Source organism: Leucopleurus acutus (genome assembly GCF_964270905.1).
Source record: "Leucopleurus acutus genome assembly, chromosome: 17".
Lineage (NCBI taxonomy): Eukaryota > Metazoa > Chordata > Mammalia > Artiodactyla > Delphinidae > Leucopleurus > Leucopleurus acutus.
In genome coordinates this window covers 10650325-10672143 of record NC_139159.1, presented here as the reverse complement: position 1 = coordinate 10672143, position 21819 = coordinate 10650325, and the positions used below count along the sequence as shown (strand labels likewise).

Genomic DNA, 21819 nt, shown 5'->3' with positions numbered 1-21819 from the left:
AAGCAAAATCCTTTTGTTTAGTGAAAGGAGAAAAGTATGAATCACCACCTGTGAAAATGCACAGCCTTGCCTAAAATTATATCTTTTGCAAAGTAAGAGAATTCACTCTTTTTTCAATTATTTGTCAGGCAGATGCTGGCAGTTTTATTTAATTAAGCTGCCATGGTAAAGCAGGTGTCATAAAATATGCCCAAATCCAATTGATTCCTTTTTCTTTCTTCTCCAGGGGGGGAAAGAAAATCCAGTTTACTTTGTAGATACAGCTTTAGGGTCTGACCAGAATGAGTAGTCTCTTCTAGCTTTACCCTCACTCCTACATTGGCCCACCTTATTAAAGAAATTAAGGGGAAAGAGTGGATACAATTCAAGTCATACGATTTATTTTTAGAAAAAGAATTATAGCACATCTATTCATGTACACTAAAAACTTAAACTCTGTTTTAAAATTGTAAAACAAAAAAACATTTATCCTGTTTCTAGGATTAGGTTGAAAATTATTCAAAACTTTATCCTAAATCTGGTACCAAATTGAATTTAATTTCTGTGATGCTGTTTGAGTTACTATAAATAACAAGCGAGAAGTTGTTCATCTAAGAAAGCTTCACGCACACACACACGCGCACACACACACACACACACACACACACAGGAATGATGAGGTGAAGAGCTAAGTATAGATGATTCGACAAACTTTCATGTCTAATTATTTACTGTTTTCTAGAAGACAAATAAGTGTTAAAGTTGTAGGATCGTCGAAATTTCGTGTGTTCTTGGAAAGGGAAGACTTATTAATGCTAGCATTGAATACTGCCTACATATTACCTCTAATTAGCAGGAGTCTTAAAGCAGCCCTCCAGTGAGAAGGAGTCAGCACCGGGTAAGGAAAAGAACAGTGCGTGGGGACTGTCTTCTTGTCTAGGCTCTGCCACTAAAAATGGCGGCATGATCTTGGCTCTTAACTTCTCCTGGCTTTCTTTAGCTGATAAATGCTGGAGAGGCTGCAACTAGGAATCTCCAAGATCCGTGCCAGTTTGGAGAGACAGACCACAGTATGACTCTGTTCCTCAATGTGCCTTCTTATAAAATCACTTGAGGGACTTGTAGGTCCCACCTTCAATCCTTCTGAATCAGAATCAGGAAGGAATCTGTATTTTTAACCAGTACCCTAAGTCTGGACTGATATATGAAAATGCCAAATGTCACCTCCTCAAAGAACCCTTGTTGATAACTCCAGGCAGACCGAAGCATATTTCACTTCCTGTTGCCCTTACATTGTGTTCCCACCTCTGCTCTATTACTGTCCATAACAATACAATGGTTCATTTACATCTTTATCTCAAAAGGAAAGAGATCCAACCAAGTATCTGGATGTCAATAAATGTTGAATGCATGCATGAATGAATGGATGAAAGCGTGATTGGATGGGTTCTAGTTTTGAAATCCTCTTTCGGTCACAAATCAATATGAGAGTTTGGACGTGTTACTAAATCTCCCTGAGCTACTATTTTCTCATCGATAAAATGAAAACCTTGGTATTTGTGATTTGTTGTTAGTGTTGAATTAGATGTTCATTTGTGAGTACCTGCTTCGTACCACATCTTCATTTATTTGAGTTAAAATTATTGTATCCAATCAAAGCTAAGATAACACCAAGTATGAAAAAGCTCTTTATGCAATGTAAGTGATCAGTAAAGGAGTAGCATCTTACCAATTTGAGTTGCTTGTTTGTTTTCTGATTGTATTATTGGGGAAAAATATAAGAAGTGTTTAAGTAATGAATTTTGAGACTATTTAAAAGATAATTTAAATATCTTGGTAGTTTGTTAAAATAAAAATTTGAAGAATAAACTATCTTTTTGAAAGTCATTAAGAATTTCAGAACATTTAACTTCAAGCTTCTAGCGTTTTCCCACAATCTTCCATTTTAAAAGGAAACATGTAGTGGAATTTTGAATCAAATAGATTTTTATTGTACTTTACATCTTCTGAGATGTGAGTTATTAAGGTCTTTCTAATTTTGATTAAGATATTCTCAAATTTCAGATATCTTGTTTTGTTTTACTACCGCATGAATTCATATTCTCATTTATTTCTTTTAGGAAATTACATAACGTTTATCCTGGACCCTTTCCAGTACCAGTCAGTGGTAAAAAATCAAAAATTAAGCTTTCAAATGTTTACTAGTAAATTCTTAATGAGAGTATTTTCTGTCAAAAAGATGATGACATATCATGACCTGAACGACAAGATTCATACTAGCTATCAACTTTTACGAGGGAAGCATTTGGACACACTGATGGAAAACACAATGCAGACTCTAAAACAAGTTTTTGAACCACAACTCTTAAAAACCACAAGTTGGGACACGGAATATTTGTTGACATTCTGCAGCTCAGTGATATTTGAGGTGACATTTACAGCCATACATGGAAATGTTCTCGCTGGCGATAGGAAAACATTCATGACTGAGTTAAGAGATGATTTTTTTAAATTTGATGGCAAATTCACACATTTAGCATCAGGCATACCCATTGAGCTTCTAGGAAACATCAAGTCTATTCGAACGAAACTTATAAAACAATTGACAACAGAAAACTTAGCCAAGTTACAAGGATGGTCAGAAGTTGTTCAAATGAGGCAAGATATCCTGGAGAAATACTATACGCCCAAGGACACTGAAATAGGAGGTAAGAAACTTCTGAATGATGACTTGTCTAAAATAAAATAATTTACAGTAGACCTTTGAAATAAAAAGACAAAATGGTGACCTTGAGAATTTTTATGCTCTTTCTAATTGGCTAATGATAAAATGTTTTACTCTGAAACAACCCTTTGTGATAATTGATTTTTTTTTTTTTTTTTTTTTTTTTTTTTGCTGAGATGGTAATGCAAGATACTTAACAGGGATAATGAGAAAGAGTATAACTAAGCTGCATTTACTCCTCTTATCTCATCCCCCCTCCCCTCCCCCACCACACACACATTACATTTTAAACTATTCTCATTAAGCAGAAAATTAGACTTCAGAAGCCTATTGGTCCTCATTAGCATGCACTGATCCTTGGCTGGGTCTGTGTCCTAACATCTTTTAATTAGCACACTGCAAATCTAATCAGTGTAATAAACGCTATTAATCTTCCTTTTCACTTATTTTCTCCCAGCACATCATTTAGGCTTGCTCTGGGCCTCTGTGTCAAACACTGTTCCAACTATGTTCTGGACGATGTATTACCTTCTACGGCACCCAGAAGCTATGGCAGTGCTGCGTGACGAAATTGACCATTTGCTGCAGTCAACAGGTCAAAAGAAAGGGCCTGGATTTTCCATCCACCTCACCAGAGAACAATTGGACAGCCTGGTCTACCTTGGTAATTTATTTTTATCTGTTATGAAGAAAAGAAGGTACCTCTCTGCAAAGTCAGTTTATCACTCAAAGCTGTTTACCAAGAGGTGGAGGACACAGCTGCCTAATTGACATAATAACACCCATTTACATCAATTATAAATTATGTAGTTTATAGCTGTAGATACTCTCATTGCATGTAAACATTAAGGCCTAGGTAATTAACTATGTAAGGTATGCAAAAGGCTAAACCAAAGCTTTGCAATTATTTGGAAAAAAAAAAGGTTTATGCCTATTAAGTCACTAGACTCTGAGCATCTGTCGGTGTGTTAATGCTTTCCAAACGATGCTGGGCTATCTTAACAAGAAAGGTATTCGGGATTAAAAAAGAAAGTATTTCAGACAGACAACTTGTGTGCAAAACACACTTATTCTTCCCTCAAATGGTGTCTATATTTTCAGGCAGAGATTAAGATGTATTATACAGTTTGCAGCGTATGATTCGCAAAAATGTAGTAAGAGTGATTTCCACTGGAAGTTCATGATTTAAACACACTTGGGGAAGAAAAAAAAAAAGGAGGGAAGAAAGGGAGGGAGTGAGGGAGGGAAAAGAAAAAGCCACAGCTACAAATTACTTCATGTGAAATGTCAATATTTTATAAAATAATCACTGGTTCATAAGATATGCATGGTCACTATTTCAAATACGTTTGAGGTCAGAAGTGACTAAGTTACTTTTCTTTTTCTATGTAGGCCTGTGTGCCTGTAACAGTGAGCTTTTGATAACAGTTGACTCGCCTTTTCCGGTTTTGATAAGACGACTCTCATTATGTGAATGAATTTTAATTCCCAAAGTTAAATTCTAGTCCAACGAGTTATTCTCTGCTTTGTCTGTGTTGACGTTTCATCCTGTGGTTTCTTTTACTATACACTATTCCAGGGCCCTTTGGACAAATGCAGGAGCAAGTCTTTATATATCTCTGTTGCTCCCCTCGTCTGACAATGTAGGCAAATATCTTAGCCCATGTTGGCCTCAATTTTCTCCCTTTTAAATATGTTCCAGGTTCTTTGATGGGAACTTCTGGGAGCAAAGGCCCTACAGGTCTTGATCAGTGTTGACCACCAGCTGACATTAAGAAGAATGGCCCCAAGTGTTCCGGAGGTTGTTCCCACTGGTTAGGATAAGACCCATCAAAGGCAGTAGCAGGAAGCTTGCCTTGTAGTGACAGTTGGCTAGCTTGTTCAGTCATGCCTTTTTTAGCATACGTTATCAAAGTAATTTTATTTATTTTTTTTATTGGAGTATAATTGCTTTACAGTGTTGTGTTAGTTTCCGCTGTAGAACAAAGTGCATTATCAAAGTAATTTTATATTTGCTTGGAGAAGGAAAATAATCCCAGCATTATTAAAATACAAATATTATTTTATTTTGCTTTTCAGAATGACTGGGGACCAAATGCACAAAGTTTGCATAAAGTTCTGGGTAGTTGCTTTCACGCAGACACACAGTATTTTCTGGGTAGAAGATTTATGGTTCCTATGAATATCAAGGTTTCATCTCCCATTTATTCAAGTAATTTCAATTGCATTTTATGAGTCAGATAATGTATACTGGGACGTAAAGCAAATAAACTTTAAGGAATATGTGTTTGTATTCAGAACACAGTTATAAACTCTTAAAATTTAGTTGAAATTCATCAACTCTCTTTTTACTCTTAACTTCTCACTATTGAAAGAAAAGACCATTTTAAAATTGTGGTATTAAAGCAGACACGTTTAAATTTATTCAAGCTGAAGAAATGGCAGGTTCCAGAGCCGTAATCCGGGTCCATTTAAGTCCATCACTAGAGTAGAGATTTTCATCCAGGAGCCCTCAGACATTTACAGCTCACTTATCATCAACAAATGACCATCACCAATCCCAAGTGCCTGGAGATCCACCTGAGTACAGGAAGCACCTTCAGCAATCTAGAAGGTAGACCCCGTTCACCACAACCTCGGGTACCAGCAAAGGCCAGTGTTGTTCATTACGAGAATTAAATCTTCTAGATAATAGGGTCCACTTTTTTTCTTTCTCCAGATAGACAGTTTGAAGCAATGTCTATCAGATTGCATCTTCAGTGCAGATGGAAGCAAATTTTTATACGAATCAGACTCACAACAGATAACCTCTGCATCTAGTCATAGCTCTATCGTATTTCTCTCTATCAAAAGGGTATGAACTATATGAGGAAAGGCAAGATTTACAGAATTAAATGTGTACAGTGCACTGCATGAGTGTATGTGCATCTCATCTCCTTAAAGAGTTCTATGTATTCTAAGTACAATTTCTTTAAAGAAAGATATCTTGAATTTTTATTATTATAAGAAAAAAGTTCACAAGGATGAAAGGAATGCTGCATTTTTTTTTAAACCAGGAAGGAGAATTTTGATATCGGTAGAGCAAACAAAGGGAAAGGAGTTTTTTTTACAGAGATTTTGCATGTCATCGCGCATCGATAAGAAAGCGAAGTTGGAAAGGAAGGTTAGAATGCTGTAGAAACCAGTATGTTATTCCTAAACAAAAATGATTTCTCTTGTTTAGAGTGATCCTTGAAGACAGAGCCCGAGGGGGCATAGGCTTATCGTGATGTGATCATCGTGCACATATTATTGACACTCGTGGCCCAATCCTATAGGCCTCGCGTGTGTCAGGTTTACTCTGACATCAGTATACACACAACATCAGCAAAGCTTAAAACGTGTAGCATCCAGTGGACTTTTAAATATCGAGCCTGTTAACGCAATTCAAAGCAGTCATCCGTTGCAAGAGGCTGTGATGGATTTATGCTTTTTTCCATCTTTCTTTACAACCATTCTACCTGTTTCTTTTAGACAAAGAAAAACACAACTATATTGTTTTAGATATGGAACTTGTTTTAAAGATTCTGCTTACCAGGTCCTCACTAAAATTGAATATCAGTGTTTAGTAAAGGTCTCTACAATTACATATGAATTTAGAATAAGATAGTATATACAGTGGGGTTCAGATAACTGTTACTTGGGGCCTAAATTTCCATAGGAAAAGTTGCTGATAGAATGAAAGTTTGAGAAACTCTAAAAGAAAAGTAAGAATGTTTTTGTTTTCCCGGAAAGAAGAACCTGGGGTAGAGGTAAGACTTAGAACTACAGGTTTCCAATACAGGAAAAAGAAAAGTAGAAAAGATGATTCAGAGAGAATATAAGAGAGAAAGATAATGTGAGACGAGAAAGTTCTCAAAATTGAAGTTTTGATAAATGGATAGCAAATAAGCTCATTGAGTACTACGTCTCACTTCAAGATTTAGCTGAAAAATGTATTTAAATAACTTAAAAAGTATGGGTTCAGTCAATGTTGTCTATTGTTATCACCAAGATGATGTTTAACCTCAGTGGCATCCCTATGACGTTTATGTTGTTTTCTTTATTTTCAATTATTTACGAACCAAGCTGGTATTATCATTAGACATAGTTCATGTTAAATATATTCATGACTTCAATATTTCAGAGCAATTTTATGGACTTTTATTGTTTCATATGATCTTCTTTAAGATACTGGGGGACTGGGAGAACTATTATTTTGTCATTTTTACAGATGAGAAAATTCTCAGGGTGCTAAATAACTTGGCTAATAAGGTCATGGAGGTAAAGGAGAGAAGCAGGATTTTAACTTGGGTTTTCTGGCCACACTCACGCTTTTCCCCTCAAACCTATCTGATACCAGAATTTTTTGAGTCTTTTTTCATTGTCCAAACAGAGAGGGGAGAGGAGTTCTTTGTATCTTGATTCATCAGCGCCAGCTGTGATATGCACATGATTAGATCAGAAAATGTGGGCTAGATGGTATAGTGTTAACTGTATTCTTAATTTCAGGATGAGACATTATGATAATATTCATAATTATTATTTTACTATGTATCAGGCTTTTATTAGCTTATTTAATGATCAAGTACTAGCTTATATATATATATATATATATATATATATATATATATGTAAGTACAAGTATAGCTTATCTAATCCTCAAGTATTATTATCTTCATTTAATTGTTACGTAACAAGGTGCAGAAAGATTAGTTAACCAACCCAAATCATACAACTAGATAGTGGCAGAGCCGGAAATTGATGCTGGCTCTACCTAACTTCAGCGCTAACATATAAATGTTGTCAACTCAGGGGAAAATGCCCTAGAAATGTACCAGAGACCTTGCCCATTATATTTTACAAGGATATATATCACGAATTCTCAAATGCAGTTGGGTTTGAGGGTGAGGTTGGGGCTAGAGGTTCACATCAGAATTTTGAGGGTTGTTTTTAAAATAAACTTTTTATTTAGAATAGTTTTACAGAAAAGTTACAAAGAGAGTTCCAGTATATCCCCCCTCACACACACACACACACACACAGTTTGCCTTACTATTAACGTCTTAGTGTGATGTATTTGTCATAACTGTGGGTGTTATTTTGAAAAAGCTCATTCAATATTATAAAATAATTGTGTATTTGAAAAATTAAAAGTGTCTATAATTTAGACAGCAGTAGTAAAGTTTAACAAAATCCTCTCTTCCAGTGGGGATATACAGGAGGTAAAAATTCTACTTCATGTTAGAAATTTCTAACTGGGGGAGGAGAGAGAGGTATCTCCCACAAAGCGTACACCAGAAATCAGGTAGTGAGATTTTTATATGTAACATGAGGAGACATTGGTTAAAAAGTGAAAAATACTAATTTGGATGTTTGTCAAATTTTCAGCTCAGCACAAAACAAAGAGGGCTCGACAATATAATGAATGGCAGCAACAGGAGTTGAAAGGATTGAAAGGGAAATTTAATAAGAATTCAGATTATTGTACTTAGGTCTAAAGATCAACTGCGTAAGAACAGAATGAGGAAAGGTGTGGCCCAGCAGAAGAGGGTGGTTCTCAACCTCCGTTGCTCATTGGAATCATCTCAGGAGCTTTAAAAAGTACTCAAACCACCCCCAGAGGTTCTGATTTCATTGGTCTGGGGGGCAGGCTGATGGCGTTACAAGCTTCCAAAGCGACTCTAATGTGTAACCAAGGTTCAAAACCCCTAATTTAAAGGTTTTAGTTAATGCAGTTGTTCTGATGCTATTGGCCGGTTATGGAACATTTATTTTTTTTAAACCACCTCGGTGGTTGCAATGAGCAGTCAGAGCTGATCACCTATAGGATATCAGAAAGCTTAACACAAGTCCATGGAGAGATATTACTTCAAAAATCTGTTGCTCATCTGCTTCCAACAAAATATTAATAGAAGTGTGGTATCTAGGGCAGAGAAAGTAGTTCCTCTCTACTTTTCCAACTGAAATAGCACACCCAGCTCTGCCACATTTTAAGAGGCATATTGACTAATTGAATTGAAGACTAAAGGCCATATCATCTCTGATGGACAATTAAAAAATGACATGATAGTTGTCTTTAAATATTTTTAAAGGGCTGTTATGTGGAAGAGAGATTCAATTTTTTTGCCTTTGTGTCTTCTAAAGGGTGGAAATTTAAGGGAGGAAAATTCAGCTCAGTACGAAAAATAACTTGCTACTAAAATGGACTTTCTGAATGCCATCATTGGAGTTATCCAATCAAAAATTGAACAGTGTCTTCACTAGGATCCTGGAGAGCATTCCTGTATATATGTACCTTCCGACTTAACACCTAGATTGTAGTGTGTGTGAAGGCCAAATCCATATTCTCTGTTCTCTTTTTCCACCAACAGCAGTGGCCCAGTGCCCTGAGCAGAGAAATTCCTTAATGGTGCATTTATTGACTCTATGAATGTTGAATTTACGTTTGTGTATTTTAGCAGTAAACCGAAAGCCGTGCCTGCAGCGCAGAGTGGAAGGCATTCGTACCAATTCAGATTTGTTTTTAACTTTACTTAAAATACACAATTGTTGAGCCAAAGAGTAGTTATTTGGCTTCAAATTGTCTGATGACCACAGTGCCTTATTTACCTTCTCACCTGTCTCGAAAGTGGTTTTGTAAAAACTCGCCTACACATCTGGAGGCTCACTCTGTTTCCTCACCCTCACCCTTCTAGCGCACACTGCCTCCAGAGCCCCCTTTCCCTTTCCTGTCCGCCTTCCTTTTTCAGACCATCGGCGTGTTCAGCCCCCGTCGACTGCAGCAGGGTCTGGCTGCTCATTTCACTGCAGCCACTGCCGCTATCCACTGATCACCATGGCTAATCAGATGGTGTGACAGTCTGCACCAGTCATTAAGATGACCCAAATTAACCGTCTGGCCATGTCACAGTACATTCATTCCACATATCCAGACATGGCCTAAGTGTGAGGCAGAAATTTGGATGTGCTTATTTGTGGTTGCGTTGTAACATGCATTATTGATTGTCATGAACGGCTTCAGCTCTTTAAATCTGCAAATGAGAATCATCTGTCAATTAGTACAGCCAGCATTGAGCTATGAGGGCAGAAGAGAGAGTGTATATATTCCTTTTTCTACCAGCATTTCCTCTCCTTTGCCATATTCCTTCCCCGTCACATTATAAAGCATCTTAGCTCAACATACTCCCCAGCTTTTTGCTTAGAAGGGATACTTAATCAGGATATTTTTATATCCTGCAAAGAGAAACAAATCTCCCTGGCCAAGTGAAGAAGACAGGGCAGGCTTTGAATTGTAAGTTCACTGTGGGAATTCTGTAATCCAGTTCCCTGGTGATACTAGTCAGTAAAGTTCACTTCTTAATAAAACACAGGCAGCCTTATCTTAATCACAATTGCAATTGTTGGCACCTTGCAGTGCCTGGTGTAAATTACCCCCCAAATATTTGCATTCTTGATAGCCATTTTTCTACAATGCGTTTAGTAAGTAGAGGGTCCTATTACCTGCTAAATGTAAGTATAAATTAACAACCCATTATGCACAAGTTTTATAAAACATTTACAGATAGAGATCATGTTTAATTAAAATTAACTTGCATATGAAAGCCAAGTGCACTAATGATCACAATGACCTTTTATTACCTGCAGTCCCTTGTTTTGGCTGGAATGATTGACAGCTTGCTGTTTGGCTACCATGTTGAATTTCAGCTGACAAGACTTTTCATTTTAACTCAATTTGCCCGCCTATCACAAGCTGGTGGCAGGCCAGACCCAAGTCACCCAGCTTTGCCTCAGCAGCTTGCTCTAGTTCTCATTAGTACGCATTTATTCAGTGGAAATTGGAAGACAAATGCTTGAAGGCATGTGAACTAAGTATAGCAAATTAGGTTTAAAGACTGAATATTTATAAGTGTATGGAAAGTTTTTTTTTTTTTTTTTTTTAATTCTAGAGCGAATTGAGAACTGAGTGCTAGCTTTGGTATAAAAGAAATGAAGATAGAAGGAGGAAAGAAGATTCTAAGAATAACAATACTATCAGGTTTTTCTTTCCATTTTGGAAATATGTAAAATCTCTCTGACAACACCTTATCAAACCAACCTGGCCTCTCTTTCGTGGAGTGCTTGCACAATGAAGTTTAGCACCTCGAGTGTGAGAAGGGGGGAAAAAATGCGGGTCATGTTCATCTGTTGCTTGGTTATCCCTTGGTATGTTTTCAATTGCCTTGTTTGTTCGGCACTAGCACAGAAACAGATGTTGCTCCGCCATGCAGGGTAATTTACTGTGCAGCATGGAAGGCCTCCCAGGGCCCAGCTGGTCTGTCAGTGGCACTGGCTGGTGTCTGCTCAACTATGACAACTACAAGTAGAGGCTGCAATTTTTTTTTATTGTGCAGTTGTCATTCTTCTCACCGTATATATAGCCCTGCCTGCATTCTCCCTGGAGCTGGCGGCAAGGCTGTGGCTTTTGTGTCTGTACGTTGTAACGCAGAGCCACGGAAGCTCCCCTCTCCTTTGTGGATAATAATGCCACTCATTCCTTTTGTCCTCCGATGATTCTCAGCATGATCGCTGCGATCCAGAGCCAACCTCGTCTCGCGCACATAACCGGTCCTGGAAGGTAAAACAGATTTGTCATTTATGACCTGACCGCTAAGCCACACTTTGTGCTCCATTATTGTGATTAACTTCTGCATAAGATACGCTTGCCCAATTGTCATTTGTGATACCGCAGTGGGCGCAAGCTGCCACCCTTCCCGCGAGCTCGTCAGCCAATGGGATGTGACCGTGTTATTCGGATGCCTGCCCTGTCACAGTGGCCACCCCACAATTATTTTGCTTTTGTATTTCTTCTTCCCACACCACTCCTGGACCTGGTGGGTGCACAGCACTGCTGCATATGTCAGCTACCATTTCACACCACAAGCTAAAATGATGTTATGCTGCTGTTGATTCAACATGAGCCAGCAGCAGTACACGGGAAGCTGACCCTTGCTTTTCACCATAGAAATGTTGGTTGCTTGTGTCCTGCCAGCTGAAATCCGTCGTGTCAGGTGCCTTGTGGCTATCTGCAGTGGAGTCCATGTTCCAAAACCAAAGTTCTTTTCTGGCCCTGTCACCAACAAACCGATTTGACTCTTCCTGATTATAATAACGAAGGCAGTCCAGAAGAATATGCACAGCCTCACTGTACGTCATATCGAATCACCACACTGGCCACACAGAGCTGACCGCAGCCTCATTTCTTTAGACAAATGAATGCTTAGGGAGAAACCTCCTGGGAGAAGGTCCCCAAAGCTACTTGATAGCCCTATGCAAGCTGTGCATAGATTTCAATTTGGGGGAAATAGCATTTATTTTTATTTTTTGCCTGACGCAAGCCCTCACTGACCTGCCCGCCTCTGTAATCTAATAATTGGTTATTCTACATTTCAGACCTTTGCTGAACACTAAGAAACTGGCCTCTGTGTGTGTGTGTGTGTGTGTGTGTGTGAGAGAGAGAGAGAGAGAGACAGAGAGACAGAGAGACAAGAGATTCTAAATTGCAAGCCATAAATACAACCATTTGTTACCATGTGAAGGGGGAAAGAACGCTCAATTTGGAGCTCTTTTTTCGCATTGCTGATTAGAGAGAATCAAGCTTTTTCTTCTAAGACCCATTCACGCTGGTGAAAACATAGTCAGTTTTGATTATGAAGGCAAAGATGCAGACCTAGACAGGAGCTGCATGCTGATATGCATGCTATCAGAATGATTTATGCAAATTATGCATATTATTCCCAAAGGAATTCCTCCTCAAACTGCCAGGATAAATTGCCGGAAATTAGCCATAAAATCTGTCGTGCTAGGAGCAAAAGGTGAAGGCCACTGGGAAAGCAAGGACGTTCAGCTTCTGGAATCTTCCAGGTTATGATGGTGGCTGTTATTTTCCCTGGATGCTGGGGGAAATATGGTTTTCTTCGGATTCCTATTAAAGTATTTTTCCTTTGAAATTTTTCCAGCAAATGCTGACTCACATTTTATTTACAACCAGCATAAAAGAAATTAAGTGTTAAGCTATCTCAGAAAGCACTACTACAATTACTTTACTATTAACTGCCTAAGTGGTTAGTAAATGCCAAAGCCTGGCTTTGAAGGCATCACTGTTCCGAAGGTTGGTGAAATAACCCACCAGTGGTGTACTTTAACTGGGATACGGTTTTAATTTCCAGTGTGTATGCCCCAACACAGACTTCCTCGCTTGCAGATCATTCTTGCCTACGAAGTTCCTAATTAATGACTTTCTGCCCCAGTACAGCGCTGTTGTCTCCTGCCTGTGAAATGCCCCGAGCTTTGGGGCCTGGGCCACAGCTGTCTCATCCCTCCCCTCCTCACTCCCATTCAGAGCCCCCATTGGCTCCTTCCTGGTGCTCAATGGATCTGATTGGGAAAGGATTTCCCTGTCAATCACAGCTATTGTTTATGCGCTTTAATGGCAAATTGAGAGCACTTTTCAAGAGCAGTCACATTTTAATAAAATGTTGCTTGCTTGTTTCTTTCAGAAAGCACCATTCTTGAGGTCTTGCGACTATGCTCCTTTTCTGGCATCTTTCGTGTCGTTCAAGAGGACTTGACACTACACTTAGAGAGCCAGGACTGCTGTCTGCGAAAGGGAGACTTTGTAGGCATCTTTCCTCCCGTCTTACATTATGACCCTGAAATCTTTGAAGCTCCAGAGGTAAATAAACATCACGCCGGTATTGCTCCCTCTTAGATACTGCACGCACATTCCTCTCCCTCGTGATCGCTCTTTCTCTTACCATCTTGTTCCAGAAAGAATTTGAGAGAGCTTAATGACTCCTGTTTTTCCTTCCAATGGGAACATTTTCCTATTTACTGAAAGGTTTCCTTAAGGATCTCTCTTTCAAAGGTTTCACGATCTATAAAGAGAAATACAGCGATGAGACCAAACTCCAGTTCCCTCAAATGAAAGGAACGTTGATACCTTGATGGACACTATTCACTTGAGGCCTAAATTAAGTTTTGCTTGGCAGAGAATTATTAAAACCCATGGAGGGCTAGCTATTGACAGGTGGCTTAGAGAATAAATAATGACTCTTCTGCTAAGTGTTTCCAGAGTGAGGTTGACTGTCCCAGAGTCAGATACCGTCCTTGCCAGAGTTCAGCTCATCTACTTTTTCACCTCTTACTAAAGGTATGTGCCCCTTCTTGATCAATTAGGATGGCATTATGAACTTGAGATTGTGAAGCTGCTGCTCACAGGTAAAGCTCTGAGGGTAATTGTGTCATCTCCTTGTATTTTTTTCTGAAGCTGGAGTTAATGAATATCAAAGACTGGAAATTAATCCACCTTGGCTCATCCCTTAATACCACTTCAGAGGTTCACCACCTGCATGCAAATTGAGCAGAGTCATCTTCTGCCTGTGCTTCTCAGGAAGTCACATTGTTGCTGCAGTGGTTTTTGTATATAAAATGCCATTTTTCAAAGGGAAACTTCTGTGCTCTTTTTGAGCAGTTTAGAGCTGAACCACTTTTAAACCCCGTTTCTAAGATGTTTTTCAGCCAGGCTGGATTAAAATCTTGTTGAATTTTGGAAATTAATAAGAAAAGGACAAACTTCAAATACAATGAGATAATTAGCATTTATTTCATCAGCAAAGGCAAAATTGTTTAAGTGAGGGGAGAATGTACATATGGTTTCTGTGTATTTCAGAAGAGGCGTTATGTGAATAATGATAACAGATCAGAAGTAGCGTATTGGTGAGTGAATGAACATTTCTGCAGACAACAGGCTTCATCTCCACGTTTGTAAATATCAGAAAAAAAAGAAATTCCATACGGAACTAGGTGGTCAATAAGTAAAGCAAGTAAATAGCTAATATTTGAAAAATATTTTAAAAAATTTCATTTCTATCTACAATTTTTAATTTCTGCTTAGTATTTTTATTATGTGATTATCCTGCTAGTCACCAAGTTTATTATTCATGTCACAATAGTAAAATCAACATTAAAGTTATCAAAAAATAATCAATGTTTACCAAACACCACCGTTGGTAAGGTCTTAGGGATCCTCCTGTTCTCTACCCCCAACCCTGCCGCCACGATGGAAAAGACCACGAGTTAGACTTCTAGGAATTTAAATATCAAAGCTAAACATTTGAAAGTGTGTCGATTTATACTTTTCCTGTGGCATGCTAAATATCAATGCCCAAACTTTACATCATAAAGAGTAGTCGGATGGGTTTGCCTCATACTAAATCCGTGGGAAGAACAAAATTGCAGTATTGTGAACTCTGACTTAGCATCATTAGGGCAGCTCTAGCTTGAGTTGAAGAGCATTCTCTATTATTTACTAGACTTAACATTAGCCAGCTATGCCTGACTAATGTTCAAATCAACTAGCTAATTTTTGCTATTGTGTTGTTTCCTTGAAATGAGTTTCGGAATGCTGATAGTTATCGGCACAGAAAAAAAATGGTATCGTTCAGAACCAATTCTATATGATTTGGCAAGGCCTTTATGTAATCATTCATTCTATAAACATTTACTGAGCACTTACCACTCTCAGGCTTATGGATTGATTCCTTTTGTTCTTAATCACTTAGGATGGCAATAAGTAGATGGTATAGATGCTCGTGTAACAGATGCCCATCCCAAAACAATCATGCACTAACAGTAAGAAAAGAGAAGAAAGTTCTGGAAAATTCCATCCTTGGCCTTTGTCACGGACAGCACTATCCCAGGAGCTCATCCGAAGTTCATACTCCTCACTGCCTGACTTTTGTACCCTACAGATCTTGAATGAGAAGACCAGCCCTTAGATATAGAAAGTAGCCAATAGCTCTTAGGGTAAAATCATGAGGAAGACCAACTCCAGATATAAGTATAGTTATTCTCAGAGGACATGGAACCTGAGGTGCCTTCGTGGAACATTGGTTTCCCCCCAACCCGATGAGGCATGGTTTCAGGATGTTCAAGCCCAAGAGACCCTAGAATATTTCATTCTAGAAACAGGTTATATCTTCCTTCACCCATCTCTCTATTGTTGAATGCCTCTCTTGTCCACCGAGAGACTCCAGGTGACTCCACAATAATCCCCCTTAATCACCTCTTCTTTGTCCCTGATTCCCACCTCATTCCTCAGAGAATCTGCCACTGCTCACTCTGTGGCCTGGCTGTACCTTTGTTATGGGGCACACCCCACGGTATTTTGCAATTACTTGTTTGCCTGTGTGTCCATATACTGTAAGTTCCAGGAGGGGAGAGACCTTGTCCTTACCTTCTCTGAATTCTCAGTGCCTGGCATGCAGGAGACCCATAGAAGGAAATAAATAGGAGGTGCTGAGATGGATGAATGTTCTGAAAGTGAAAATATACTTCAGTTGAAATGTTAAATCACTACAGATATCGCACATTCAGATGAGTACTGGGCCTAATTAGATCCAGTAGATGAGGTGGCTTGTGTGTAAATATAGCAATACTATCAGGAGTGCTAAGAACTCTGGTGAAAGGACAGCCCAGGAGGCATCTAAGGGAGACCATGTGGCTACTTTGGAACCAACCCTCAGTCCTTAACAAGCATGTAGACCTGATGCGACCAAGTCATTTTTATTATTTTTTTTAAACTTCAGATTTCTGGGTGAAGCTTAGAATTTTTAAATGTTTGGAGAAATTAAGTTTAAAACGCAATGTAGGCTAAACAAAAAATGTTTGGGAACCTAATTGGGCCTATAAGCTAGCAACACGTAAACTGTGTTGAGAAGTATTCTTTTCCTGAATATGGGTTCCTTAGCTTGTTGTAATGTTAGCCAGTCATGTGGCACGTGCTGATGTGGAAAAGAAAATTGGCACGTGCAATTAAAACAATGAGAGAGAGCAAAAGGAACCACCTGTTCCCAATTCTCTTTTCTTCTTTCTTTATCGGTCTAAATGCTACCCAAGAAAATCTAGATGATCTCTTAATTAACTAGGAATGGATACTTTATAAAAATTTTATGAAGGCTTCTTCAAATTTGTCAGTTGTCAGCCAGAATTCTAGCCACTGGCTCTCAAGTAATCAGTAAATGGTGATTACTTTTCTGCCAAAATGCAGCATCCAAAAATAGAGCTATGGAGAAGACCAGATCTATTGGTTGGTTTTTCTATGGAGGTGCTGAGGTATAAAGGGCTGGGCCATAGGGAAGAAACAGCCAACATTTAAGATGGTAACGCATTACCTTAACCATATAGCCTCCTAAAGTAAGGACACAGGGAAACAACAAAGTAATTACAAAGCCTTTGATGTACCCCCAACCCCCCCCCCCAAGGCTCTGAAGACGAAAAGCCTTATTTCACCTCATGCAAGTCTGCCCAACCTACTTCTCGGAGGTGTAAGGATTATAAAGTGATAAATTTGAAAGCCCTTGAAAAAATTCTAAATCACTATAAAAATTGTTGTATCAACATTCTTTTGATTATTTCCACTATTATTAGAATATACTAGTCATGACAAATGTGGAAATACTCTCAATAATTTTTTTGTCTGTCTCTCAAACTGGAATAGAGATCGTGCCATTTAGTACATTTCAAGGATACAGACATAAACTGAGCAACCAAACTTCAATGCTGCACATACAGGAAGTGCTAAAAAGAAGCTGTTGAACTGAACTAAACATAAAATTTGGAGGACACGGATTAGGGTGGTATGCGGTGTTCCTCAGTCACTCATACCGAAAATTCTTCTCTATCCAGGAAATTGTATCGTCTACCCAATCTTTATTTCTAGTGCTAAATATTATACCATTTTCTGTTTGTAAACATTTTCTATTTGAATATTCATCTACTCTTCATTCTCTCCATCTTTATTTATTCATTCAATATCTCTGTTTTCTTCAAAAGTTTGAAGATTGCTTTTCAAATATACTTTATTGTCATGTATTTATTCACTAATTCAACAGACATATATGGAACCTCACTGTGCATAGCACTCTGGTGGGGCTTTGAAAATATGGAGATAAATAAGACAGTGTGACACCTCCCATCTCCTGGGGTTTCTTGGCTTGCCATCTCCTGAGGGCTAGCTTCAGCCTGGTGACAGCACAGCTGCAGCCTTGCAGGCATCATATTCACATATAACCAGGTCTAGAGGAGGAAGAGTGATGGACCATTTTGTCGTGTTTTTCTTTCTTCACAAGAAGGGAACTTCTCCCAGATGGCCCCATACACTCCTCCCCTGTAGCACCGAGAGACGGGTTCATACACCCTCTCCTAAATCAGTGAGAGGCCAGAGCAATGGGATTACCACAATTGGTGCCTCGAGAGATCTCATGCAGAAGAAAGATGTTGAGGAACAACCACAACAGTCAGTAGAGGAGTGATGGGGAATTTCAGTGTCTCATGCTTTTCTCTTATGATTTCTCTATTCTTATCCATTGAATAATATTGCATTTAATTGACCCTTTTTAATCATGAAGCACCCAGCTGTTATGGTCACTGCAACATGACAAATCCTGTATTCAAGTTGTTCCAGATCAAAGATCAAAGCATCTTGAGCTTTCTAACTTTTTGTTCTATGTCACTGTGACCCCAGAATTTCTGGGGTGAGACTATTACACCCCTTCTTTTTTTCTAAAACCAGACTATATTCTTAGCAGCTGCCACAAGCCCATCCTAAAATTGGCTCCTGCTTGGGTTCTCCATGTCCTGGCAACGGAAAACAAACTGAGAAGAAATTTTGACTCAAAAAGCTATTTATGCCCATATGCCCTTTGAGCTTAATGGTAGCCACAGAGCAAAAGAAGTTGGCCTTTTCCCTTCTTGTTTCATAATATAAACAACTAAATAGGAATTTCTATGATATTTATTGTGAGGAAATCGAATGGAAGGTGATGGAAAACTAGAGGAGTGACATTACTGATTGACTAGATGTTTGGGGGTATTGAACGTACGCTAACTGAACATGGCAGGGCTGGGAGAGCACTTCGGCATTCTTTGTTGGTCACTGTGACTTCTCAGCTGCATATTCATGTACACAAAGAAATATAGAAAAGCCATGACAGTCCCTGGTTTATTTATGATATCAGCACACTATGAAGTCATAACCCAAACTAAGTTTTCCTTTTGCATGTTCTGGCTTAAACCATAGGACTGACCACAGGGAGAGCTTTTCAGAATAGAAAACCATTTCATGGCAAAATTGACATCAACTGGTTTGGCCTAGGGAAGGAACTCTTGGGAAGAGCGCTGGTCTCCTCAGATTGGTCAGTAAGAAGGAGGAAGCACCTGTACTGAACCCAGGCAAGCAGGCTTGGGCCCCAGTAATGGAAAAAGATTTACTGGGAGAGAGTACCGTATAGCCATCCTATCTCCAGTAACAAAGTGGATGTCCACAGAGAATGTCCTTATCCGTACTACAAGGATGGACAGATTCTTTTAGGTTAGCACTGGTTAGATCCTATCCAGATACATCCCAGAACTATCTGTGGGAAAATATACTTGCACTCTGATGCAGATTAATTTTGCCATTATGATTTCATCAACTTGCAAGTTTAGGGGGTGGAATAGAAACCACACAAAATGTGTTCTCTAAGCTTGAATATTTATCAACATCAGTATCCTAGGTAATTGGGGATAAAACCAATACTTTTAAAGGAAATGATTTTGCTGACATGAATACTGGCATTGAGTGAGAAAATCAGATCATCTGTGACGGATTCAGGATTTATACGTGAACTGTAGGGTTTTCGCTATAACCTAAATGCTTTCAGTCTGACCTGCTTCTTTGCCTTTGGCTTCATAGTTCATAGCAAAGCTGTGAGCTGAGCAGGTCTAATGCTAATGAGCACCGCGTACGGGAAAGACTTGGTCATTGTCATGCGTGCCATGTGCATTAATGTAATCGATGGTTTAATTCACCATGGGCTAAAATAAGGTCCTTCAGTGTCCTCTCAGAGACTCACACGAGAGTAAATTAAGATGGAGGACCCAACACCCTCCATAAACCAGTCCCGTAATTTTCTGGAACAAGTACTATAACTTACTTGTGAAAACATCTCAGAAACCAAGAGAGTTAACCCAAAGAACACTCATTCTAAATAGAGCTGTCATAGGAGAAAGTCGATACAACATCAAAACACAAGCCAGACCGATTTTGTGGCTTAGTTCTTCTCTAGTGCCTAATGTGAATCTTATTATTTAATATCTATTTCATCCCAACACTAAATCCTAAACTCATCCTTCTCATCCCTCAGTAGCTGATGGGAAGGGATAGAGAAGGGCACACGAGGGATCCTTAGGTAGGCAACCTCTGGGGCCAGTAGGATTCACTGTCCGCTAACCATGGTAGCTCTGCAGGAGCCCTTCCCTCTACCCAGCATTGGTATTTCAAGTGCCCGTATGTGGAGACCCACCTTAGGGAACAAAAGCAGAAATACTGCCTCTATACTTAGGAAACTCAGCGTAGGAGAGAAATGTGAAGAAAAGTCATATAGAAAGTTTGAATTTGTTTGATATGGGAGAAGTAATTTTCTAGTAACACTGGGGTTTTTTGAAAGTTCATACATGATTTGCACTTAGTTAAGTTTTACTTCCTGGTATTTTCTGGGTTAAAAGAAGCCTTTTAAGAGGGCAGGGAGGGGCTTCCCTGGTGGCGCAGTGGTTGAGGGTCCACCTGCCGATGCAGGGGACACGGGTTCGTGCCCTGGTCCGGGAAGATCCCACATGCCGCGGAGCGGCTGGGCCCGTGAGCCATGGCGGCTGAGCCTGTGCGTCCGGAGCCTGTGCTCCGCAACGGGAGAGGCCACAACAATGAGAGGCCCGCGTAACGCAAAAAAAAAAAAAAAAGATGGGCAGGGAGAGCGGGCAACTGTGTGAACCTGAACTCAAACTATTTCATGGAAATTTTTTATTTTAACACTCTGTTTTCTTCTTTACAGGAGTTTAGATTTGATCGTTTTACAGAAAGTGGTAAGAAGAAAACCGCCTTTTTTAAAAGAGGGAAAAAGTTGAAGTATTACCACATGCCATTTGGATTTGGAGTCAGCAAATGTCCAGGCCGATTTTTGGCAATAGTTGAGATAAAGCAATTGTTGGTTGTATTTTTAACTTATTTTGATTCAGAAATAATTGATGATAAGCCCTTAGAACTAAACTACAACCGCTTTTTGTTTGGTATTCAGTATCCAGACTCTGATGTTTTATTTAGGTACAAAGTAAAATCTTAAAGAAGCTAAAAGGAAAGAAAAGAAATCTATCAAAGCTAACCTAAATGTCCTTAGCTCATCTATTTGTTTTTAATTTCTTCAAATGTAATTAATTTGTTTGTTTTAAAAGTGCCAATTTCTGTTTGATCTGAGATCAGTCCAGTCTGTACTTCGTCACAAAACCCATCAAAAAAAAGAAAGAAAGAAAGAAACAGCATGGTGGCATGAAATTGACATCAAAATCAACATAATGATTAACTTAAAGTAGCTTTTTTTAAGTTTCTTCATACCTATTGTGATTTGCAAGTGTCATAGTAAATGTGCCTTCACAGCAATAGATTTGACACTGTGGGATTTTTCTAAAGTCACAAATTCTTCTCTAATATGTAAGAATACACTTTATGTACTAATGGAAATTTGTGCTGGAAATGGACACAGTCTAACAAACTCCAAGTTCTCAGAGAAGAAGGAAATTAAATTTCCATGAGATACACTGGATGAAAATGTTCCCTTCAAGTATAATATCAATAATAGCTATATTGCCAGGGTACGTTTGCATTAAATGAGTTTTGCAGTAGATTAAATGCTTCCACTTCACTTCAATATTTTATCATCCGTAAATGTTCTTTATTACTTTGTATACTGTGGTTCAATAGAACAAAATTTCTGGTTATATAAGGCCACTCATGTTCAAGTGAGACACTGATAAGATTTATCAGTGTAAGAACACACAAAAACCTATTATATATTCAGCAGTTGCCCTAGACATTAGTATTAGGTTTATTGTAGGAGTAAATATTGAGCTCAGTACAGGACTGATTGTAGCATTTGACTCCAGTGTAAACTATAAGGGTTATGCCAGTGTTGGAATTAACTTTCCTAAATGCTTCCATTTACACCAACTGAGAAACTAGATAGCAG

At 38.8% G+C, this 21819-nt stretch overlaps 1 protein-coding gene across 1 annotated transcript in view; it reads left to right on the top strand.

The window, feature by feature from the left end:
• Positions 1 to 21591, top strand: part of CYP7B1 (cytochrome P450 family 7 subfamily B member 1) — a 180857-nt gene extending 159266 nt beyond the window's left edge. Inside the window, exons 3-6 of the mRNA XM_082858837.1 lie at positions 2100 to 2687; positions 3162 to 3368; positions 13261 to 13436; positions 20632 to 21591. Coding sequence (XP_082714963.1) covers positions 2100 to 2687; positions 3162 to 3368; positions 13261 to 13436; positions 20632 to 20919 — 1259 coding nt within the window. The 3' untranslated portion in view covers positions 20920 to 21591. The remainder of the gene's footprint in view (positions 1 to 2099; positions 2688 to 3161; positions 3369 to 13260; positions 13437 to 20631) is intronic.
• Positions 21592 to 21819: the final 228 nt, after the last annotated feature.